General features: G+C 43.8%; 1 protein-coding gene across 3 annotated transcripts; it reads right to left on the bottom strand.

The window, feature by feature from the left end:
* Nucleotides 1-2759: 2759 nt before the first annotated feature.
* LOC109858400 (protein groucho-1-like) lies at nucleotides 2760-23527 on the bottom strand. Of its 3 annotated transcripts, none has more exons than XM_020435600.1 (12): nucleotides 23057-23527; nucleotides 15854-15960; nucleotides 15103-15166; nucleotides 12497-12541; nucleotides 11813-11947; nucleotides 9885-10200; nucleotides 9100-9125; nucleotides 6605-6784; nucleotides 5879-6474; nucleotides 5361-5639; nucleotides 4664-5267; nucleotides 2760-3556 (listed from the first exon to the last, which is right to left on the bottom strand). In XM_020435600.1, exons 1-12 carry the CDS (start codon nucleotides 23126-23128, stop codon nucleotides 3449-3451), a joined length of 2532 nt encoding a protein of 843 aa, XP_020291189.1. In that variant the 5' UTR covers nucleotides 23129-23527; the 3' UTR covers nucleotides 2760-3448. The 3 variants fall into 3 exon arrangements, with proteins under 3 accessions (XP_020291189.1, XP_020291199.1, XP_020291208.1); XM_020435610.1 differs by having other exon boundaries at nucleotides 9885-10170; XM_020435619.1 differs by having other exon boundaries at nucleotides 23161-23527.
* Between the last annotated feature and the right edge of the window lie 1799 nt (nucleotides 23528-25326).

The following is a 25326-nucleotide window of genomic DNA, read 5'->3' as shown; positions in this document are numbered from 1 at the left end:
TAACTAATAGAAATTACGCGTGATTAAATTATCTCTTCGCCGCTATATAATATAAATACACTATCCTGGGATGCTCATGTTACTGGCATAATCTCGCGCGCTAATGCTGCGCTCTATCGGTTGAAGACTTTTAAAAACCTTTTTTCGTCTTGTGTACGGATCAGATTGGTAACTGCTTTAATATTTCCAATCTTCGATTACTGCAGTGTCTTATTGACTGATTTAACGGAAGCTGACAATCTACGACTTCAAAGAGCCTTTAATAATTGCGTTAGATTTATCTACGACATTAAATGGTTTGAGCATATAACGCCTTATTATCAAAAATTACAATGGCTCAAGTTAAAGACAAGAAGAAAATATTTTATAGGCAATCTTCTTTTTAAAATTTTTGAAACTGAAAGACCTCGGATCTTGTATGGGAGGTACTCTTTTAGAGATACACAATCTAGTTATGGCACTAGAGCTGTTAGTGGCACTCTTATCTTGCCGTTATGTCGTACAGATTTTTTCAGGCGATCATTTATCTGTAACTCTATTGATACGTGGAACGAAATTCCAGTTGACATACGCAATGAACGCCTTTATACTTTCAAAAGAAAATTTTTTGAATATTTGTTAGCTGCCAATGTTTAAAATTTTATGTTGATTTTATGTTATTATTTCATATTCACTTCTTCTTTTTCTTCTTATATTTTATATTTTCTCTTTTTGTTATATTTTCTCTTTTTGTTTTGTTTTTATAAATTTTATTTGTTTTTTTTTAAATTTTGTAAAAGTTCTTAACGCTTGAGGGGATCTTATCCCAGAGCGTAATAATAAAGCAAAATCAATCAATCAATCAATCAATATTGTTACGAGTATTATATTTTATAAGCTGTCGCGCGCAACACGCGCTAAGTTTACGCACGCGAATAATCCGGCGCGAATAAACTGCGGTAATACGCTTCGCGCGTATCCTGCGCGTCGCGTCGTCGAATTAACCGTAATAACCGACGCATTTAGCCGCGATATACAAATCTCGCGGCCCCAATAGTCGTCGCCGCCGCGATTCCCGTCGTCACACCGCTTCCATGTCGTGTTTCTCTCTCTCTCTCTCTCTTTCGCTCGCTCGTTCACGTCATCCCCTCGCGCCGCATATCATTACCATGCAAATATACGCCCGGCAAAACCCACGTAAAACCACTCTCTCTCACCCTCTCTCGCGTCATCGCCACCTCACTCTTTCCGACTTTATTCCGCCTCCGTGCAGCAACCCTCTCCTTCTCCCCTCCCTCCCGAGCGTTCCACGAACGACCCTTCCCTCTTTTCCTCGCTGGTCACATATGCAAAACGCGCCACTATTATAATAACATTACGCCGATGAACCTTCCATTGAACGCGCATGCATGGCCTCACTAATTATACACCGGGTGGCGCGATGCGCACGGATTTATACCGGACCCGTCGACGCAAAGATTATACAAATACAATTGGCTCCCCTTCTCCCTCCCCCTCTCCTCGACCTGTCCGCGCGCGCGTATTTTTCTTCTCTTACTCTGAATTTTTTTTTTTTGTTTTTCCACCTACACTCGTGGGAATGCGAGGTCGCGAGCTCGTCCCCGATTTGTTTTCATGACAATCGGCGAAACCGTCAGCACCGCTACCCACGCGCGAGTGCGAACGGTGACCGCTTTTTTTTTTTTTTTTTTTTTCGTTTTATGTTTTTTATCGACGAAACCGTGTCGTAATTTTCATGACGATTCGCCCGCCGCCCGCTGCGCCGGCATGCAACTAAATATTGTTGATGCCTCTTTTTTGGCGGCTAACAACATTCACGTGGATGGAGTAACGAGTGGTCCTTGTTTTTTATTTCCGCCGACACCTGCCCGCTGTATGCGCATCCCCGATTTTTATCGGTGTGCCGGCCACTAGTCATTTTGTTTTTTAACGAAACGACAGATCATCTCGCTGCTCCCCCTCTCTCCCCGCCGCCCGTCCCTCTGCGCTGTTAAATTGTCACGTTTCCCACCGAGTAGTCCCATGTCGAATTACAGTAATTGTCTCGTTGAGAGAGAAAACGAAAGGAGGCCTGTTTTAAGGTTGTGCAAGAACAAGCAAAGAAGTCGAAGGAGAGCAAAGGAAGATTGCGATGGAAATCAGATAAAAAAAAAATGCACACTCTTGTTATCACATGTTTATTTATTGATCAATAATTTCTTCTTCATCCTCCTCTTCTTCTCGTATAAATTTCTTAATCTCGAAATGTATTTACAGTGTCACGTATATACGCTTTTTATCTCTCTCTCTCTCTCTCTCTCTCATTCTGAAGGTAGAAAAATATTTATTTATTTCAAAACTCACTATTTACAAAATTTACAAGTGAAAGTGTAATTACAGTGAAGTTGCAGAATAACAAGACTCTTTCTATCTAAAGGTGAAGTTCAATATCTCTTCGCTCCTATCGCGTCGCATTAAGCGATTGTCAAAAAAATGCTCTATCCGCAATTACGTTCGCCAACTTGTCTCGTACATTTGCGATTCGGAGTTACGCAAAGTAAATCGGCGAAGTTTCTAAAAAAAAGTTTCATTTTCTAAAATTTAGTACCAGCGCGCGCAATTCCGCACTTCAGACCGAGTACTCACTTGACAAGCGTAACTGAAAACGGCAAACAATGAATGCGAACATTTGATTAGCCGATTTGATAAATTCAGTGTTCGTTTCGCTAAATAAAGCGCTCGGATTCATAGCACCATAGCTTTAACGTTCACGCTTAATGTTTTTTTTTTTTTTTTTTTTTCACTATACTTTACGTTTTCTTATTCATCTACTTTTAGAAAGCAAGGACCAACACTCAGGAACGATGTAGTGTAGCTCAAAAGCGCAATACACAGTCGAACCTCGCTAAGAAGTGAAATTTCTGGGGAGAAATGATCAGTATATGAAATACTATAAAATTTCTTTTTCCGATTCTCACACAATCCAGCGTCATTGAGAATAAGATTATTTTTTGCAAGATTATTTTCTTTCCGCGCATGTGTGCGACTGTGAAGAAAAAGTCTGAAAATCTCGAGATGCCCAAAAGATATTTTTATTTTTGTAGCCACATGTTTCAGACCACTTTTTGTGCTGTCCGGGAAAAATGGCGGGATGCAAGCACGAGAGGGAAAGCAAATTCTATCGAAAGAGATTCTTTCACTTTCGTCACTTCACTTCTGTGTGGCATGTTCACTTTGAAGCGAAGTTCGACTACACAAGTGCTATTGAAACCTATTGGGTGAGATCTTTCGTGTCCATTTGGCATCGGCCTTTTTCTCAAGGGACCGACTAACAACACAATGATAACAAAATAAATGACAACAACAGCGATTCTCGACGTCACGCAGGGCTGTTCTTTCTCTCTCTCTCTCTCTCTTGCCGCGTACTTATGCCTGCAATAGTTAGTTGTGATAACGGGTATAAACCCACTCAGTACAAGACCTCGTAGACCGTGGCCTTCTTGTCGCCACCGCCGGTGATGATGTACTTGTCGTCCGTAGATATATCGCAGCTAAGCACCGAAGACTCTTCTTTCGACTGTAAATATAATTGACAAACACGTAGTTGAGTGAGCGGCGCGACGATAACGGTTTACACGACGCGTTGCTTGCACGTGAAAAGATCGAAGACTCTTGAGCAAGACAGGAAGAGAGAGGGGAAAGAGAAGAAAATACAAAAAAAAAAAAAAAAAAAAGAGAAGAAATACGCGAGATAGGACGCACGTTATAAAAATTGAGAGAGCGTCAAGACTCGTTTTGTGAAACGTCGAAAACATAAACACATTTACGAGCGTGTAGATATCTATTATTGTTCCGCTGCTCTTCGTGTGCGTGTACATGTACGTTTTATATATATATTGTATATATATATATATATATATATAAAATTCCGCTTGATAACGAAATCGCGCACTCAGCGCAAGGTTGGCGATTATTTATAAGTTTTTACAATTCGATCTTTTTTTTTTTTTTTTTTTTTGCTTATCGAACTCATGACTCGATCGGAACTCTCCTCGTTCATATCGCTCATAATTATATAGTTCCTTAATGAGCTGTTTCGCGATCGTTTTCTCCTGCCCCGCTCTCTTCTCTCGGCGAGCTCCGTCGCCTTGTTTCGCGCGTAACATCGTACTTAATTCTCCGCGTGTGAAAGATATGAAGATAATTTTAATGCGCGCACGCTGAACATGTAATAAACACGGGATCACTAAGAAATGTAAATGTTGAAAATTATTGCGCCTCTAGATTTTATTTCTCTTAACAATTCTAAAATGCATTTTCCACTTAACTCTCGTAGTCCGGTTAAATTGAAATACTTTAAAGTAAAAGGCTCTTGAGCAACGGAATTTTTTTTTTTTTTTTTTTTTTTTTTTTTTTTTTTTTTTTTTTTTTTTTTTTTTTTTTTTTTTTTTTTTGCAATGTGTGATTTCACTTCAATTCCGTGATAGATATTCGAACTTAATATGCACTTTAACATTGATCGCGCGTTTATACCCGATCCTTGTTGGTCGAATTTTTATTTTTCTTGCGAATAGTTTAATTTTAGTCCCTGCGTACTGTTTTATTTGCGCTAATCGACAGCAACAACAAAGAACATAAAGTAGAGAAGCGAGACCAAAGAATAATAAACAAAAAGTGCACTAACCTGAAATATTAACGCTCCGTAAGGATTGCGCCATGTGTTTAATAAGTGATCCTTTCCCGTAGTGATAAACCACTTGCCGCAACTAGAAAATTTCAACGCTAGAACGCAGGATTCGTGCAGCATCAGCTGATACTTCTCTTGCCTCGTAGTGTGTAACACCTCGATATGGGAGTTTTCCATTCCAACTGCCAGCCAATCGCCCGCGGGGCAATAGCCGAGAGAGAATATTTGCGAAGAGAAGTTGTGCTGTTGTAGCTGTCTGCCCTCGCGAAGATCCCACAAGCGCACGGTGTTGTCCAAACCACCTGTATAGAGTTTGATGCCGTCGAGGGTGATGTCGATGCACGAAGCGCCGTCAGTATGGCCCTGGAACTGTCTGATCAGTGTCTGATTATGAAGATCCCACACTGCGATATTTCCGTCGCTGCAACAGCTGAAGCAGACCTTCGAGTCCGGCGATATTGCCAGTGCGTAACACGCCGGTGCCGAGGACGATAACTCGGCCTTGATTCTCGGATTCGGACTGGTCAGATCCCAAATGCACAGTTGCGAGTTTTCCCCCCCGACTATCAACGTCCTTCCGTCCGAAAGCAATTTCACCGATCTGCGCGCAGAGAAATGCGAGACAAAAGCTCTTAGCAATCAGTCGCAAGCACTTCACACAAATCTTTCGATTAAGACACTTCTTATTACTGACCTGATATAATTTTCGTACGGGAAACAGTCAAGTTGCGTGAGTGGTTTGACGTTACTATTATTATTAATTTGAGTGATGTCCCACACTTTGACACATCCTCTGCCGCCCGTGTACACAAACTTGGTCGGATTCGAGATCGTCACCGCACAAACTACCTCGCCCTGATTAAAAGACGTAACTGAACGCACATTACGTGGTATACCAGGAGCACTAAGAGCGTCAGGAGGAAACGACGTTGGTTGCACCTGTCCTTCCGGCGGCCAATAATAGCTATATTGTCTGTAAAGTACCAGTGTTTTCGGGCGTTCCGTCATAAACTTACTTTTTTTTTCGAATCCTACCACCATCTTCTAAACCTGTTACATTTTTTGAGCTCGAAATAAATTCAATATACTCGCTTAAAAACTATTATTATCGAGTATCATATAGGAAAATCGAATAATTTTGAGAAACTGACATCGAGCGAGATCAAGAAATTGATGCAAATTCCAAAGATGGGAATTCGATTTTGTACTTACGATTTGTCACTAGTAGGAGGTGCGAGCGACGATGCGGCAGGAGGTCTCAGAGCTGCGTGCGGGTCGTAGAGTGCTGCGGGTCTAGGCACATAACCGTTGTAAACCATCATGTCGATTGACGGATGAGTCCCGGCAGTAGTAGATGAGAAATGCGGAGGCAGCGGTGGTGGCAGACCGGGCGAATAATGCAACGAGGTCGGATAAGCCGCTACAGATGTTGGCGGTATCGCAGACGGTACCGGCGGCACCTGGAGCAGCTTACCGGAAGTCGATGATTTTGTCGCGCCCATCATTGCCGTCGGCGTAACCGACTTTGAGATTGGCGTCGTCGGTTTTTCGCGGTCTTCCATCTTCTTCGCCGACGGCGTGCTGGCGTTGCTGCTCGTGCCACTTCGGGGCGAGTGCTGTGGCAACGTAATGTCTTTTTTCATCGCCGTTTGCACGCTGCCGGCGCTCATAGATGGATGCACCACTACCGAGGAGGCTTTGTCGATGCCGTTCTCCCGAGGCGACGTCGTGCCGTTTACCATCGGACTATCTGGACTATCGCTTCCGTCATCTACGACTAGATCCTGGTCACTCTTCTCGCCGTCGCTCTGCGCGGAGGAAGCATCGCGATTGCGCGCGATTAAGTGTATATTTTTACATCTCTCAAAAAGAGTAATGATTTTTTTTTGTCTTTTTTTTTTTTTTTTACGGCATACGGTAATACCGATATGCACTTACATGACCAGCATCCTTATCGAGATCTTTCTTTATCTTCTTCAAGGAAGGCTCGTGGTGATGACTTTGCGTGTGGTGGTGACTTTGCGTGTGGTGGTGACTTTGCGTTTGATGGGACAAGTGGGTAGATTCCGACGGTGTGCGCGATCTGCTATACTTTTCAGCTGGCGATACCGAGTGTCTCTGTAAAATGCACAACGACGACGTTTTTGTTTAGTACATAAACACGCGCGGTGGGGCATTGCAACAATTGCTGTATACGTGTAAGAGAATAACGTGTCAAGATAGTCACTAGTATATACTGATAGTGGATTGACGATTTTATCGTTCAAAGGGTAGGTTTTTTTCTCCTTGAAAATGCTTGTTTCGTGTTTGCGATGCGCACAGAGTGTAATAAGCTCGTGTACGATAAACCGATAGAAGACGCGGCGATCGAACGAATGTACGCACGCGCGCGCGCGCGTACAAGCCCCCTTTCTCCCCGTTAATCCCATGGATCTCGTTAATCTCGTTTAACAACAGACACCACGCGGCAAGTACAGGCTGGAACAACGGATTAGCCACATATTCCCGGTGGCGTCGACGGACGTGACAAAACCGTAATTACCCGCGTCGACGCAGGTTATTATCAATCGTCACGCGAGCGTTCTCGCAATAATCGATTTCGACTTTACATCTCCTCTTCTTCTCGAAACACATCGCGCTCTCTCTCTCTCGTACAAAGAACGTAAAATGTATAAACTTTCAGTCGTGCTATCACGCGGATTTTTTTATCCGCTCGACGCGCCTCTCAATGAGATATCAATTTGGCGAGCGGAACGAAGCGATAAAATCGCGACGATCCTCGATCGTCCCGCGAGACTCGCGCGCGGCGAATCTCCAAGATTAGCGTGCGTTCCCGGCGATAAATTCCCGCAAATTTCTTTGCGCGAGAAGAGGGGTAGGGAGGGAGCAAAGACCTGGACACGCATACCCTCGTCATTCGGTAAATTCGTAATGGAGCATAATGGAATTGAAGAGAACAGAGCGCGGACAAATGAACGAAGAGAAGAAGATAAATAGATGAAAGAAGGAAAACGGGGAAGGGATGGATGATGTACAACGGGGTCGGGCCCCGCGAAAGCCGATAATGATTATAGAGTGGGCACACCGGCGTGACGTGACAAGGCGCCGGAGGGGAAGAGAAAGAGAAGAGGAGGAGGAGGAGGAGGAAAAGGATGCTATGAGAGAGCGGAAGAGGGCCCCAAGAAAGTAGTACCCCCGGGATCGGCGCGAACGGCGCGCGAGACGAGAGAAGAAAATAGAATGGCGAGAGGCGGAATGAGAGGGCGTCGATGGGCGTTTCGCGGTCCCGCGATGATTACAGACTCGGGCAAACCCGTAATATAAGATATACCTCCTCTCGGTCTTCTTTTCTTGTTTTCTCTTCGACTCGCGCGCTATATATTCCTTTTCCTCCACGATACGAGACTCGCTGAGACATCGATATATGTATAGACGTGTGCGCGGCACCAGTGGGAATAAGCTTCCAAATCTTTGCACGTGACACACCGTCATTTTATATTGAGACTCTTGCACATTTGCGGCAAATTTTCTTCGAGGAAAGAAAAAAAAAAAAAAAAACAGCCGCGGAATTTATTTTCTCAATAGTCTCGCGGTATAACACATACAAAAAAAGAAACGAGAATGTTAATTATGCGCGGATAGCTTGAAAAGAAAAAGTGGACGCTCCTCTTTATTTGCCGGTCTCGCCACTTTAACGCCTCTCTCTCTCTCTCTCTCTCGTGTAAACCCGCGCGGTGCGTTCGGTCGAAAGTATAAATTGCAATATGCAGTACGCACTTGTACAGCGGAGAGTACGCGGTGAAGCGGCGCTCGTTGTACTCTTGACGCGCGAAGCGAGTCAAGTTACACGCGCGTAATGCGCATGTAATACACGAGGCCGTGATAAGTGCCCACTCGGTCGAGTGTACATTCTACAACACCGTACGCGCTTTCCACGTACATACATACACACCTATGTGCGCGCCGATATATAACAAAATACATGTCTGTATGTGGAGTGCGGCGGCAAACAGTCTTCGTAAACGTTTTCCGTTAACTTTTCGCGAGATCCGAGGAGAGACTTCGTCTCGTGATAATACATCTTCGGAGATCCCTCCTTTTCTATCTCTCTCTCTCTCTCTCTCTCTCTCTCTCTCTCTCTCTCTCATCACGTTACTCGCGTAAATAAAAAAATTCTTCGATGACAAATTAACACAGAGAATCTACATGAATGTCGTGAAAAATCAGGGAATATTTTTATTGTGCTGTTGTGAACTGTACATGTAGTTTGTACATTTAAATACATATATTTGTCGTGTTTAAATCGTCTCTGATGTAATCGCGAAATGTTAAGATGAAATGTTATTGTAGACTGTCTGCGACGATAAAAATAAGAATCTTATCAGAATCTTATCGGAATTTTTATAAGACAAAATAGACAAAATCTTACTTACATGTCTTTCGTCCGATGAGCTCAGACCTGAAAACAAACGGAATAATCTTTCTGAATAGACAAACATACATTTTATATATTACATGTACATTTTATTAAGACCGCGTGCGCAAAAGTCAATTTCTCGTCGTAAACACATGCTATGAATATTTGAATTTTAGAATTTAATGCGATCTATAGTATATTGCATTACCGCGTGCGTCTCGCGTAGCATGCGAGTGAGATACGAAGGATTACGCGTGAGATCGATCGAGAAACGATCGACCGTATATAGCGCCGATAAAATGTTGATAACGTGCGCCGCCGTGCGTTGTAAACGGCGGACAGTAGCGGGACAGAACACGAGGGACGGAAAGGGGAAGGACCCCGAATGGCGCCCATATAAATGATCTTCATGCATATTTATGCGCGCTTTTCGCTGTGAAAACCACCGCTGGAGCGTCCGCTAACAGGGTGACGCAAACACCGCTCCGCTTTGCCGAAAGCGGATACCCGTAATAAAACGCTTTGAACATTTTCCGATCCGGTGGAAAAATGAGGGAGTGTCTCGTCGTTTGTATAAAATATTTTTTTTCTGGCGACTTTCAATTATTAATTGTCGCGTTTCTAACAATTTTAATATACAATTTTAATATGAAGAGCGACTTTTTATTTTCCGATTGAGATACTTGTTTTAAATTTCAAAGGGACTCTCTCCGCGTTGTTCGGCAATCTCGTGCCGATTCCAGGTCACAGCGTGCGCGCGGCTTGTCAAAGCACTTACTGCGGACAGAGACCTCAACTTACCGTTGCTCTTGAGATGATCGTCCGACTGACTTCGATGGATATCCGGCTTGCTGAACATCGACAAGGAATGCGCGGGAGTAGTTGCGGAGGATACCGTGGCGGCTACTCCGGACGACAGGCCGATACCTAACAGTCCGGGCGTTGGAGTAGGTGCCGGAAGTCCAGGAGGTGGTCCCAATCCTCCCGAAAGCGCAGGTAAACCGGGATGAGCGGCCATCGTCACAGGTGGCATCTGCTGAGCGTGCATTTGCTGAAGAAGCCGCGGCAAATCAGGCGGTCGATGATTCTGGAACATAGAAAATAGAAGTGTGCCATTCTACACAGCGTGTAGAAGAACAGAATTGATTAATCGTGTTTGTATGTGCAAATATCGACTTCGTTGCGCGTCTAATTATTATTCGCAAGAACTCGACACGAATTCACGAGGTTACGCTGGGGGTGTGATTAAACGGATTTAGTCTTTCGAGAATTTGTCACGTGATGTAACAAATCACAGAACGGTTATTTGGAAACAAAATAACACACACATACACAAATGTTTCTAAGGTTTTTTTTTTTTTTGCGTCAATACGAATGAGACGGCAAAAACTGTGCTACTCCAACGCGTTCGCGAACGCGCGTTAGAACCGCGCGCTTTACGTGTTATCTTCTATCGTGAAATTGGAAAATCGCACGACCCTTCGCCGCGCGTGGACGCAACGAACATCGAAAATCGCGGCGTTCGTTTCCGACGCGCGAAACGAAACGTAATAGTCCCGAACGAGGTGTAACGCGCCGTAAATAATACGCGCAACGTGTCGGTCGGGGGATGGAAGAGCAGCGAGGGCGGATGCGGAAGAGAGAAAAGGATCGAAACCAACGTGTTCCGCTCGCGGGTAAAGCGAGCGGAGGAAGATGGAAAGAGGGGGATGACGCGCATAGGGAAGGGAGGGAAAAGAGGGTAGGGACGAGAGAGGACTATACATTCCCTCGCGCAGTGTTATTAAACGAAATATTGATTCAACCTCTGTTTACCGAATAATACATATTCATGAGGGTTAGCGCTTCTGTCTATTTGCCTTTATCGTCCCTTCAGCTTGCATCCCTTCCCCGGCGCCGCGCCGCGCCGCGCCGCGTTTTGCGCGTCTGCTTCCCTCACGGGTACTTTCCCCGTCGTACAACCCGGAGTCCGTTCTCTCGTCACGAACCCCACTCGACAAAGCCGTAACACACTAGCGCGCTAATTATATTTTGGGTAACAGTGACGCATCGCGTAATGACAAATTGGCGAGATTGCGGTTTGCGCCGCGATGACTTCACCCGGAGGATTTCATTTTATCGTTTTAAAAAGACGGTCTCGATTATACGATTGCGTCGCAACAACAATTGTTGGAAAAAAATTTATATTCGCGTATAAAATAAACACAAGTACGGTATAGGAAGTTTGTATTTCGATTTTAAAATAAATATTTGCGGCACGATAAATGGGCGCGACGTAATTGTTCGCGGCGGTTTTAAAGGAAGCGAAACTTCCGCGCGGTCACACACGTTTATACGTTTCGACATTGATGGCGTCCGCACGACGAGGCTGAGAAAATTATTCGAGTCATGCGCGCGAGAATCAACTTGAAACTCAATTATACGCGACGCGACTGCCAATCTCGCGTTTCAACCGTGTGCGCGCACGCGCGATTGCGTTTGTATAAACTTGCCGCGCGCCAACACGTAACTCCCTTCCGAAATAGAGAAAAATATCCAACACCAGAAGTCACAGACTCCGAAACGAGAGAGAGAGAGAGCGGAGGAAAAGTAATTGAACTAAAAGAACGCGCTGTTTACATTCTCGCGTTGGTAAATTCGATAACTAGCAGGTGCGTCGTATGTGTGTGTGTGTGTATATATATATATATATCCGTTACATGTTAAATAAAAATATTGAAAATATTTACCGTTAGATTGTGCAGTTCGTGCATCGAAATGTTCTTTGCCCTTTCAACCGCGGTGATTATTTGCTGCTGATGCTCCGCCGAGAGATACGGCAGTATTTGGGTGATGATAGTGTTCAATCTCTTGGCTATTTCCGTCTGCAAAAAAAACAAAAGAGATTCTCCGCGTGTAATTTATATTAAATTTGCGTACGGTGTAATGACCATGCTCATATGTGCAGAGTCTTGTTGCGATTTGCGATTGCATCGTCGAAAACGCGTCTCGCGAACAAACTAATACCGCGAAATTAGGCGATAGCCGTGTGTAACTTGTTAACAACGTTGTGTCTTACACGCGCGTGCAAACCGAGCGAAGCTTATTACATATCATATTTCCAATCAAACTATCCGCTATTAACAGAGAGCGTTCATCTATTTTTGTCGGAAACGAATAGTCTCCTGATGCGAGTACAAAATACGCGGGACGAATAATGGCAAAATCGTTTCGTAACAACAAATTCTCGACTGTTTTCCATGAGAATCTCTCGAGAGGTCTTTGTCATTCCTCGAACGTGATGCCCGATTAGATAAACAACATTTTCTTGCGTAAAAATATACAACAAAATGAAATGTCAATAAAATCACACACGCGCATGTACAGAGAATAAGAAAAAAAAATGTGGCGCATATTTTGCAGTTGCTACTTACTTGCTTCATCATCTCCTGATTTATAGTGTACACCGAATCGTAATACTGCAACAGAGAAAGTTCAATGGTTACACTCTCTAATGCGACGATTCAATGATAATCGATGTTAGGTAAATGATTAACTGTCAATTATTTCGAAATTTGCAAAATCAATTTTTCTGTGACACGAGAATTCTTTACCGCTAAAAAATAAAATTGCGCCGATTAATTAATTAATCCGTCCCCTAATCTGAGTAACGCACTCGAGTCCGCGGCGCGTCCCGGACCGAGTGCGGCTCGAGAGGCCGCGCGCGTTGCAATTGCGGAAGTGGTGCGCGCGGCAGCACTTGCACGCGCGCCCGCGCGAGAAACACGAAACGAGGAGGCGAGCGCGCGTGTAAACGCCGCGCCCCCGCTCCATCCGGGGATTACGGGTTCTTAATTTTACGGGCTATTAGTTCGGTAATTACACGGACGAATTAATTGCGCCGTAAGTAAGTTATTTCACTCGGGAGGTAGACGCAGCCGGTGGAGGAGGAGGAGGAGAAGAAGGTTGGAAACGAGTTTCCGGGGGATGAAGTGCTGCGAAGCTAACGGAGATTGTTGAGGATCGGTCGATTTGTAACCCGGGCAAATAGCACCGACCAATGGCGGCAACACTCTCTTTCCCCGACGGCAATAGCATTCGTTATGGCGGTCGCGCGATGCAACATTTTTATGAACGTGTGTTAACGAGGTCGGTGTACATATCGCGATGAAAAAGAGAGACAGAGAGAAAGAGAAAAAAGGAGGAGAGAGAAATATTTGTATCAAATGGACTAAGCAGAGATTAATTGCATTTAAAGTAGCGGTCCCGCGTGCCGCCTCCACGACGATTAGGGTTTGGCGGGAACGCGGTGAAGGAGAGTTTGAGCGCGAGAGCCATCGGGAGAGAGCAACGACGGGGCAAATTAAAATGGTAACGATAAATCGACGGCCACGAGCGTAAAACTCCCCCAGTATATCGCGTTTTCAATTTAATTACCGCGTCGCTCTCTCGATCGGCGCTCAATGAAGAGATAAATAAAAGGCTAAAACATTGATACGCGCGGAACGTTGCAGAGAGAGAGAGAAAGAGAGATTTCGAAATTGTCGCCAATTTGCGAAAAAGACATTCAGAGAAATTGCCGGTTCACACTCAATTTAGTAGAGGAGAAGATGGTAATGGTGATCCTCCGTTTACATTTTGTCTTCAATAACTTCATTGATATTCAATATTTTAAACTTAAATCTAAAATACTTACATTTTCTCTAAAGTGTTGTTGAACAGATAATCAAAGTTACGAAATAATGTGTGATTTTCTAATAAAATAAGTTAAAAAATTTACAGAAAAAAATTACAGAAAAATTCATTTCCAAAATACATTCGTTTTTTTTTTTTTCTGCCGGAACATACGCGCTGAACATTTGTATATTCATGTCAATATATACAGAAAGTTATATTAGCACAACATGTTAATGTTTAACTTTATTTATGTTACTCTAACTGCGTGTAACGATGAATATAATAAAAAATAAGAGTAAAAACACTCCAATGTATACACGTATTATTATGTATACGTGCGATAACAAGCTCAAGTTTAATAATAAAGAAGTATGTATAATTAATTAAATGTTAAAGTTTACCTTGAGAAAATGCTTGCAAGTTTTAAATTTAAAAAATGACAACACAAGCTATGTATTATTTATTGGCGTGGCAGCGACATTTGAATCGTTTATATTCCACGAGTAGGTCGTTAAAATAAAAATCTTAAAATTCACCGTCTAACAACAAGCGGAGATATTGAGGAGGGCCGTATATTAACATCTTCTTCTCTCCCCACTATTTTTCCGTCTTTCTAAATTTTATCGCAAAAAAAAAAAAAAAAAAAAAACTGAAGCATCTCTCGCGCTGAACGAGTGTTTCTTTTACTTTGCGGGACTCGAGAGAGTCTTATAAATATCCCCGGTCGTGGGGTCGTGTTCGTTTTTTTTTTCTTTTTTCGGTTTGTCGCCGTGAGAGAACTCGCGCGGTGTAAGCGCGGTGGACCCGACGCGGGGAAGGCAGAAAGCCGAGAGAAGAGCCGAGGAGCGAGCGGACGCTCGAATATTAACGAGCCGTGAACCGCTGTTTCGCCGCCGCCGCGGATCCTAACAGTGCATTACCCCGTCATTAAACACGCGAGACAGCTGCGCGCCGCGACGTTGCAGACTAATTCGATGAGAGCCACTGGCTCTTAGAGTCATTAGCTATGCACAGTAGGTACGCACACACGTACGTGTACACCTGTGTGTTAGGCAGCAGTACACCCGGCTCTCTCTCTCTCTCTCTCTCTCTGCGCTTACACGCGGCGTAACGAGCCAATGTAAAGCTCCCCCCAAACCCGGCTTGGAGGATGCAATTAATGCTAAGAAGCCGAGGTGGTTTAGCGGTCGAGCGAGCATGATTATTCTGGAAGACGGAAGATTGAGAGAGAGAGAGAGAGAGAATACATAGAGAGAAAGAGAAAGAGAGAGAGAGAGAGCGAAAACGAGAAGTTAGTCGAGAGAAACGTTACGTCTAACCGGCAACGTCTAACTTTACGACACACAGTAGCGATTGCACTTACCATTATAAGTTGACGATGCAACTCGATTCTATCGTTAGTCAGTTTATCGTACTCGATCTTCATCCTGAAAAGAAAAAAGAAATCGTCATTATATACGCGAAATAAAATAATCTCGTATCGGAGAAATCACGTTCGCGAATAGATCGGCAAATCGAGGGAAGAAAAAGAGAGCAAGACATATAGGACAGTAATAAGAACGCAAACCGCGAAAACTGCGAATACGATATATGTTACGTATGTGGCGAATGAAAGAGAGAGAGAGAGAGAGAGAGAGAAAAAAAAAGAATAAGAAACAAAAACGAAAGGAACGTTCGGGCGAACGAGAAAAGTTTCGATCCCGCGCGCGCTGCTGAAAAATGCATGGCCCGTCATCTCTTCCCGTGAAACTCGAAGCTTCGAGAGTTCGTGTACTCGCCTGCCATTACGTTATCCCGTAATACAGAAGACTATATACAGTACAGAGGAAGCGCGCGTAACACTCTTCTCGGATGTGCAGCTGCGCTTGTTCCCAAACCTGTTTTTTTTTCCTCTATCTCTCCTTTCTTCCGATACGACTCGCGCCACTCCTCACGCGCGCTTCCGCGTCGGAGTGAAAAATGATGGAAGAAGAAGAAAACGTAAGGAGAGAAGTGCGCCGTATTCGAGAAGCGCCTGCGGATTTTTCTTCGAAACGACGAACCACAACCGGAGGCGCAAAATATCATCGCGATCGTGCACCCGGTCGCGTCGATACATACACGTATATACTTACGTGTGATACTGCGCCTGCAGGAAGTTAATCTCCTCCTTGATCCTGTCGCAGGTGTCGGCAACCGAAAGCTTGAACGACTGGGCCGGCTGTTGCAAGGCCTGCGGGACCTACGGGCAAAGAACAGGAGAGAAACGTCGTTAGTATATCGTACGTACGACGATGAGTATAATGTATCGATCGATGTCCCAGAAACACGGGATCGATCTACGCGCTCTCTCTCTCTTTCTCTCTCTCTCTCTCTCTCTCTCTCTCTATATATATATATAGAAAGAGAAAGATAGATCCACTCCTCGTCCCGAATAATTAACTCCGTACAGCTGTTCGACCGCGAAAGGGCAGGGGTGCCGCCGTGCGGGCGAAAGTGATAGGAGGTCCGTGGTAGATTGAAACTTACGAGGGTAGAGGGAGCGAAGTGTGTGGGTGACGGAGAGAGAGAGAGAGAGAGTGAGAAACAAGTTGGATGTGCGCGCATTATACACGTACACACGTGCGAGGATGGTGGCGTGCACGTGCATAAGCGATTATATACGAAGCGAAGCTCGTGTGGTGTACGGTCGGCAATAGCGATCCTCGGCCCGGAGAGAGCGCGCTGCTGTGTCTAGCTCCCCTCGCGCGCCGAGAGAGCAAGTGTTAATTACATGTTTGCGGTGTCCGTGAGGATTACACGCTACAACCGAAACTATGAGCCTCGCGCTTAATGTACATATAGGTGTGTCGTGCATGAAAACGCGCGTGTGTGCGCATCTTTCCTTTCTCTCTCTCTCTCTCTCTCTCTCTCTCTCTCTCTCTCTCTCTCTCTCTCTCTCTCTNCTCTCTCTCTCTCTCTCTCTCTCTCTCTCTCTCTCTCTCTCTCTCTCTCTCTCTCTTTCTTTCTCTTTCTCTGTGTGCGTGTATTGAGTATAAATATACATCGTTCACGCCTTAATTCTGTATTAAGCCAGCGCCTTCAACACCGAAAATTAACTTGCGACTTATGGGGTTAAGTTGCCGAATACACAGGCAACCCAAGCCCGGTAACTTCTTAAGCCGTAATGGTGGACGCGCGATTTTATTAACAGATAAACACTTCCTCGTTCTCATCTTTAAGTAATCGCAAACTGAGACACGTATCGCAACTCTGAACCAAAATCTTTCAAAAAAACTCTTCGAAAATTAGTAAACATAAATTTATGTACAAATTTTTTTCTTGTTAAATAAACAGCAGGATACATTAGTGGACACATTTGAAAGAAGATTGTCAGAAACGTGCAACGAACGAAACCACTCGAGAGTCTGTACGGATTCCGAGCGACTAAAGTCTAGTCAAATGTTAATTGAAACAAACGCGCGCGAAGCCAATGTTGATGTGACGCGTTTAGCACATACTTATGCCAACTTGAAAACCCTCCTGTTAAGAAGGTAGCGAGAGACCTGATGGTGTAGAGTTTAAGAGTTGAAGAAGCGTTGCACCGGAACGCTTTTTAACCGTTAAATGGCGCTGTTTATAGAGTTACCGGACAAAATTGCCTGTTTGTCTCGTTTCCGACCTGTTTCAGGTGCACACAACACGCTTCCGGTCGCGAATTTTGTGTTTCTCGTCGGTGCGACGGAAAGTTGTACAGCCGGTGGCTACATTCTCGAAATCGAGGGTGGAAACAACGCGAGAGACAATGGCGGGCGAGCGTGAGAAGAAACGAGGGGAAAGGGGAAGAAGGAGTTGTGTATAGGTAGATGGACGAGCGAAGAGGAAACGGATAGTGTGTCGGATGGAGGTCGCAGACCAGCAGCGAGGAGGAAGAGAGAAATTGCGGACAGGGCGGAGAGAGGAACGGGACGGCCAAAGGTGGCCACGACGAGGGAAGTTGCGGTTTTCGCGGCCGCCGTGGTTGCGGCTTAGGCAAATTGAGATAGTTCGCAAACCACCGACCAGCTGACCCGGCCGTCACGCCAGGATGCGCCAGGATGGCACATGCCGCGCGCCGCACGTCATGCCGCTCGCCGGAGCGCTCTCTTTCTCTCTCTCTCTCTCCTTATCTCTTTTTGTTTCGTCTTTTCTTTCTTGTTGCACAAGAAATTCGAGCAATCTCGCCGCTATCTTGAACAAAGAACCGCTGCGCGCGCTTTTATCGCTTCTTTACTCGATCGTTCCGCGGATTCTCTCCGCAATTTCGAAAGGAATTAAACCGTTCGCTCGAAGACAGTGTCGGCGACGCCGATAATACTGAGGATATCGCGGTGACGATCGAGCACCACTGGCGGCCGGGCAAACAGTACTGTATCGTATTTGTGTGCTTAGCCCGGCAAATGTTAGCCAGCATATCGCTTATAGTGCTTGTTGAGCGAGGGTGATGGTCGATAGTTTCCGCAGCGATGGGAAGAGAAGGATAAAGAGGCCCAGCTAGCTCTCTCTCTCTCGGTTTCTCACTCTCTCTCTCTCTCTGTTCCTCTCACTTGTGGAGATACTCGACGTCGCGTTCACGTCAGGTTATAGCGCCGATTCGACGACGTGGACGCGGAGGACGAGCGGAGCGAGCAAGCAGAAACGCATACGTCGTGTTTGTCCATCCGTCCATATAGGGCTTGTTTGTCCTTGCTCTTGCTGTTTGAAGAACGTCGGGATCCCGGTCTGTGCAAACTCCTCATTATTGTGAACAGTGTACACGCGCGCTGGATATAACGCGCGTGCGCGTCGCCCGCGCGCCGAACTTTATACACACACGTGTCAAGTCGCGCGCGTCACGTGCGCGTACACACATAATCGCGATTTTTTTTCCGTCACGTGACAAACGGACAAACGCAGGAGTGCGGAAATGACGCTCCGGTCGCTCCGAGAAACAAAAATCGGTTCCGAGAGAAACGGGGATACATATTTTTCGAGATTCAATTTGAAAGATTCTATTTACGTTCGTGATTATTTGTGATCGCTATCTTATCTAGAGTTTGTTTCAATCACAATCTTGTTCTTTTGTACGATAGTCACTATTTATTAGTCATTTGTTAGCCGTTTATTTAGTAAGAAGTTTATTTGTGCGTTCGAGACAGAAAAGTTTGCTCAATGCTTAAATACAATGTATTGTATATAACATCGAGATAATAAAAATACTCTTCTAATTAAGTTTTAATAGCCTAAGATAGTCGATTTTATAAGAAAACTCGACATATAGATAAGAATTATTTGTATGTGTGTGTAAGAAAGAGAAGAGAGAGCGTGGAAGTGAACGAGGAGGAGTTATCCGTTGAAACTTTCCGCTCAGAGTTTCGTAATGATCGGCGGGCCGGTTTGCCCGGAAATAATATTTGTACAGCTTGTACGTAAACAGTCCTGCAGAGTGCCAATAACCACCGCCTGTGTCAACTCGGTCAAGCATCAAAGCGTCAACGACAACGGCGAGGAATCGCAAGACAGGGACGGCATTCGTTCCCGCGGATCGAAAGAGCGTCGACAGGAATGTTGATAATGACGACGATGAGACGAGCGGAAGACTCCAGCATCGCGTTTAAATGTCTCATATATATATATATATATATATATATATATATATATATATCACATATTTACTTTAAACGCGTCAAATCTTATGTTGTTTATTAATACTATTTTCCTCTTTTCACGATTCGCGTCGCTGAATGGATAGAGTTGAGGACGGACGGTGTCACATTCGCCGATAATTAGCGAATTGATACGCGTAAAACACAATTGACTGAATCTTCGCATGAATTACACATAACGATGTTTCTCGGAAATTGAAATTTAATTGAGCGTCTACGCACATAACGCGTCACAATGAATATATTTTACGGTGCGCGAAAATGATTTACGTTTATATGATTTACGTGCGTTTATAACAGTGGATTGAAATAACGCGCGTAGCGAATATCTACATGTGTATATGTATACACGTTAATTGTGTCCTGGTAAAAGAGTACGACGACGCAGCTCGTATTTTCGGTCGCGCGTAAAAGTTTTCATTGTTTCTCCCTTTCCTTCCTCACAACACGTCTGAGATTCTCTCTTATATACAAACGAGTGCTGATGACGGAGGAGAGGAAGCGAAGCAGAGATGTACACACAGGCCAACTGTTTGTACGTGACGAGATTTATAATGCTCGCGCCAATTGCACATAACACGTTTCACTCATTCCGCGGTGTAATTCATTGCTGTGTAATTACCAATACATATTGCGGTTCTGCGGAAGCGCGCGCGCGCGAGTGAATCCCGCAAATTTCGTGTGCTACGCGAATAGATATTCTCTCTCTTCTAGTCGTGTTTTCTCTCTTTCTCACTCTTTCATCTCAATTTCAACTTTGTCCGCGTATCTGTTTCCTTCTCGTAGCGCCGGGAAATAATTACAACAACAAATCGGTCGCATTGTCGTTGACAAGACGCTAATAAGATTATCTTACCGATAAAAAAAAAGAGCATAAATAAGTACGAAGAATAAAAGTAAAAGAAACGTTATATCTTTTCATTTGTATGAAAAATATTAATAGATAGAAAATTAATGTTTTTTTGCGCCAAATGGATTTAATAAACTTATATAATAGTTAATTAATCAAGATTAAATTTTTTGAATCAAACAAAACATTTTTTAAACAAACATATTTAGTGTACGTCAAGTGAACGAATAATCCGAGAATCGATATTGCATTCCCCGGATTTTTTCGGAAGGCAAAGTTCACTTATATCTCACTGATAACGTACTAAAACAAGGAGAGACAGCGGTTGTCGCTTCGAATGAAATTTCGACTAGGAATTTCAAGAAACATTTCTTGCTCGCGTGGCGCGTGTCATCGTGTACAGAGTCTCGATATGTTATCCGTTTTACAAATCTTCTCCAGAGGCAATTCTCGGGATGCCAGGAGTCGCGACAGCGAATTCATTTTTCGAGTAAAAATACATTTTTTTTTTTTCACTCGTGTATTTTTTCACTTTTTTCGTTCGGTTTTTCGGCCCACTTTTTCGAATCGACGGAGAGCGGGGCGACGGAGAGAGCGAGTAATTGTCACGGGAATCGCGCGCGCGCACCGTGTGTTGCGCGCGCGAGATATAGATATACCACCCGCTATACAGATATAACGTAATTGCGGATACACGGGCGGGCGGTTCCGCTCGGCCGTGAACGATATATAGATTTATTTTCGTCGTTCGCGCGCGCATATACGAGCTTTTCCGCTTCGGCTCGCCCGGGTGTTTACAGTCGAATGAAAATTTGCTCGGCAGCCAAATATTTTTCCGTCGTCACCCGGGCTATGTATGCATGTATGTGCGACTCTCGCGCGCGTGCTCTCCTACAAAATCTTTTCCCCGCGTATAAACGCGGGTCAATTTCGTCTGCGTAATATATATATATATATATATACACATATGCATATATATACCTATATATATATATATGTAAATACATATAATATATACATATACACACATAAGAGTGTGCGCGCAGTCAGATATTTAGCGCATCAGCAACATGTGCGCGCGTGCGTGACGAAGGTGTTATGTGAGGCGTATTGGACCATGGCAAAGAAGAGGTAGAATCGAGATAGAAAAATAAATAATAGCCGGAAAAGAATTTATTGGTCTAAGCGCTCGCCGTTCTCGAAAACGTTAGTTTGCCACTGCCGTCATGCTTTTTAATTATCTCGTTACCCGGCGGGAATGACGTTGACAGCGCGCGCGGGAGTGAAAAAATAATGCACAATTCGTAAGTACGAACGGTATATCCGATAATAACTACGCGGTAAATATATTGTGTGTGTATATATATATATAGATATATAGGTGTGTACGTATCGGTCGATTAACTCAAAATATAGCACGCGCAGTTCCGTAGACACGTTGGAGGAGAGGAAGCCGCGCGCAAAAATCCGTAATTTTCTTCGCAATTAATCAAGACGCGGACGGATTAATTTCACTCTCAGGAAGGAGAGAAGGGATCACAACTCGGAACGGAAAACCAAAGAACAAATGAGCTTCGAAACAGGCGGATGCAATAAAAACCACATGCACGGTACGAAACAACGTGTACAAAGCACAAAGGAACGAAAGGCAATACAAGAAGCATGTGTCGCGCGGATGAGTAAATACACAAACAAAGGCATCGTGGTGATAAATGATGAAAATCTTTGTGCGATGAGAAGTCCGACCGTAAAAAATGCACCGAAAGAGAAGTACTCTCCTTTTTCTCTCGTCATGCAATTGAGCCAGATAACTTTCATAGATAGACCACCGTGGCTTTGAGAGAAACGTTAGAAGAACATTCTGTTTCCGGCACAATAGGCAACGTGAGCAGGTCAAGAACGACCTTTTTTTCGGCAGACATCGGGAGATGCCTGGGTATCTACGGTAGAAAACGAGCAGGTAGAAGAAAAAGTCGGAATATTCTGGTTCTCGAGTTTTCGAGGACTAAAGGTAGAAAGAGAGAGAAAGAGAGAGAAAGAGATAAACAGAGACTGCAGCGTCTGCACATTACAAAATTTTCTCGCTCTATTTTTGTTGTACATTTGACTTCTCCGGCGCACTTCATGCACACCGAGTTTTAACAGCGTAAATATTTGCAATTAAACTAATAAAGCAAAGAAATAAACCGCAGGACATTTATTTATTTTTCTATTCTATTTGGTTTTCTGAAGCTTACTCTTTTTCCGAGCTTTTTACTTCGAATATTTATTTTACGAAATGTTTGTTCTTTATCGTTCAAAAGCTACGAGAGTGTGTTTGCTTCCAAATACGCGGTTTTTTTTTTTTTTTTTTTTTATCCACGAAGGAATTTCAGAAGCTGAAAAATTTCGAGTGCGATCGACACGTTACACATATTTACAACATACAATATGTACTTTCATATATACGTTATTATTTAACATACATATGTACTTTCAAGAGATTACACAAATGTTAAGTTACACATTAAAAAAAAAAAAAAAAAAAAAACATTTTGCTGTTATATAAAACATTTTTGGTTGGCGAAACAAAAAATTCAGTAGACTTAGCAAATTTTTCTTGCTAGCCATTAGAATAGTAACTAAATATTTTTCTCACTGCTCCAGCAAAATTTTTTTTTCGCGCGCAATATTATCGCGGTGACGCGCGCGAAGTACGCAACAGAGGAAGACGCGTGGATGTATTCTTTTACAGAGAACACACACACACACACACACACAAGTCGGACAATTCGACAAGATTGTTGCTAAATGGAAAGAGAGGATGTGTGAAACAACATATGTACCGGATGACGAGCTACAGCTGCCGCAGCCACTGCCGCCGCCGTCGCCGCGTTGATACCGGCACTAGGATACATGTTATCCAAAAGTTCTTACGTCACTACCGTACCTCGGGAAAATTTTCACCGCCACTCATCTTACTGCCACCAAGGATTAAATGACGCTTCGTATGTGTATAATATATATATATGTATATATATATATATATATCTATGTATGTGTACGTGTGCAAATATACACCCTGTATATTAAAAACACTCGTCACACACACGTGTTCACACGACGGAAAATCGCACTGCGAACAAATCGCGGCACAACAACACGTGGAGGAATAACTCGCAGAAGGTCGGGCATGGACACGACGGCGTGGTTCGTGAACGTGAACAACGACACGAGCACGCGTGTGTATGCGTGCGTGTGTTTAAGAAATATGCGATTCGATTGCGAAATAGTCGCACGAAACGAACCACGCTCAACAACGCGTGTGTAACAACTGATGAACCGCCGCTACCGCCACGCCACCGTCGCTGCCAATCTGTAGAACGTTTGTCCCGCCACCTTCTGGACGCTAGGTGTCCTAATGGTGCCGCACTCTCCACGTGCTTTCTGTCAAGGGGCCCGCAGGTATCCGAAGTCACAACGCTCGGCGAAATACGATTCGTAACTGCTGAGGATTTTTCTGTTGTCGAGGCGGTTTTTTCAAAGGCAAGAACACACAAAACACAACTGTGTGACGAAATTGTCAAGTTACAAAGCACAAAAGTGTTTTTCAAAAGCAACGCTTTTTTTAGACCAAAAACTGGGAGAGGACTGGGAAACAAACCGTGTTTTGACTGGGAAATAAATCTATCTTTCTTAATGCACCACACGCTGCGAGTGTGATGACAAGTCAAAAGCTTTCTCCGAAGTTATAATTGTCAATGAAATATCGAAGGTGTGCGACTTTTTGTGCAAACATCTTTAGAAATAATAAACAAATCTCAAGAAAGAGAAAAAAAGTGAAAGGCGATGCGTTTGACTTTTTTGAAAAAAAAAAAAAACTTGTCGCACAGCTGGCAAAAAAATCACACGCCTTGTAAAAGCGAAGTAAGTTAGTTGAGCGTGAGGAACCGTATCGTTGTCGTTTTTGCTTATCGACGGGAGAGACACTTGACGAGAGTGTTGGAATTTTGAGAAAATTTCAAAAACGTTTACCTGCACATGAAGCTCAAAAATGTAATCGTATTTATATACCGAAGCGTCTCTCGATGACTTTTTAGCTCCAAATCTCTCGTGAAATCTACTCTTAATCTCGCATGTTTACTTTCGAAAAACAGGGACATATTTCACTGAAGTGCCGTGTGACTAAGACGCAAAAACTGGAACGCCTGATGGGAAATAACGACGCTATTTCCCCATCTTATCAATGTTCCACTCAGACGGACTCGCAACTGCGAGTCATAGAAATAATACGAAGAATTTAAGAAGATAACGCGCGGACCAACTAAGTGGTTGATAATGCTCGTATTTCATTCTCGGGATCGGGTCCAGATTCATACCCGCGCGCGCACAAGTTTACATCGTTCTTTATCGTCGCTACACACACACACATCGTCGAGTGTGTGTACATTGTGTAATGCGCGCGCACGCGCGCGCGTGTGTACGCGTCCGATATAAAATACAATATTTCAAGTATTATATCGCGAATTCTTTTCGTCTCTTATCGAGAGTCTGTCTCTCTCTCTCTCACACACACACACACACATGGTTATCGATATCAGGTTCCTTTACATTTCGCGAAGATCAACGCAAACTTGACGTTTGCAATTATCATTCGCGATGATAAAACGAAAAAAATTCTGCGATAAATCTAAAGAACCGATTGTTTGTTTTGTTTTTTGTTTTTTTTTTTCCTAAAAGCACTGGTTAATTGAACGCACATCTTCGAGAACGCACCAGTCCAAGTGAGAGACAAGATTAAATAATACATTCCGCTGTGTAACATAAAAAAAAAAAAAAATAAAACGATTTAAACAGTTTTATTTAAACCGTGTTTGCTCGAAAGCGACGTTACATATACAGACGAGAGACCGCAAAGTGCAGCTTTGTGTTTAGCTTATACGCGCAAATTTGGCGATGATGCGCTTGTCCGGTTGACTAACGCACGACGGGAATCGCACTGGAAAATATTTCGAGCTGAAAAACTTTGTCGCTCGCGCCGGACAAAATGCAAACTGGATATATACCGTGTTTGCGCAACCGAGCAGTCGGATCGCTGAAAAAAACAAATGGGGGT

This window comes from Pseudomyrmex gracilis, unplaced genomic scaffold (assembly GCF_002006095.1).
Source record: "Pseudomyrmex gracilis isolate BER0280 unplaced genomic scaffold, ASM200609v1 scaffold_6, whole genome shotgun sequence".
In the NCBI taxonomy this organism is placed as follows: domain Eukaryota; kingdom Metazoa; phylum Arthropoda; class Insecta; order Hymenoptera; family Formicidae; genus Pseudomyrmex; species Pseudomyrmex gracilis.
Note: the sequence above shows the minus strand (reverse complement) of the source record. Positions and strands in the feature narration are given on the sequence as shown.

What these genes read in the sequence shown, in the direction of transcription:
- LOC109858400 (XM_020435600.1), bottom strand. Translation starts at nt 23,128, where the DNA reads ATGTATCCTAGTGCCGGTATCAACGCGGCGACGGCGGCGGCAGTGGCT. An exon ending in TGCATCGTCAACTTATAATG is followed by an intron (nt 12,542 to 15,102) that starts GTAAGTGCAATC and finishes TCTCTGTTGCAG; the next exon opens with TATTACGATTCGGTGTACAC. An exon ending in ACGAACTGCACAATCTAACG is followed by an intron (nt 10,201 to 11,812) that starts GTAAATATTTTC and finishes CACGCTGTGTAG; the next exon opens with AATGGCACACTTCTATTTTC.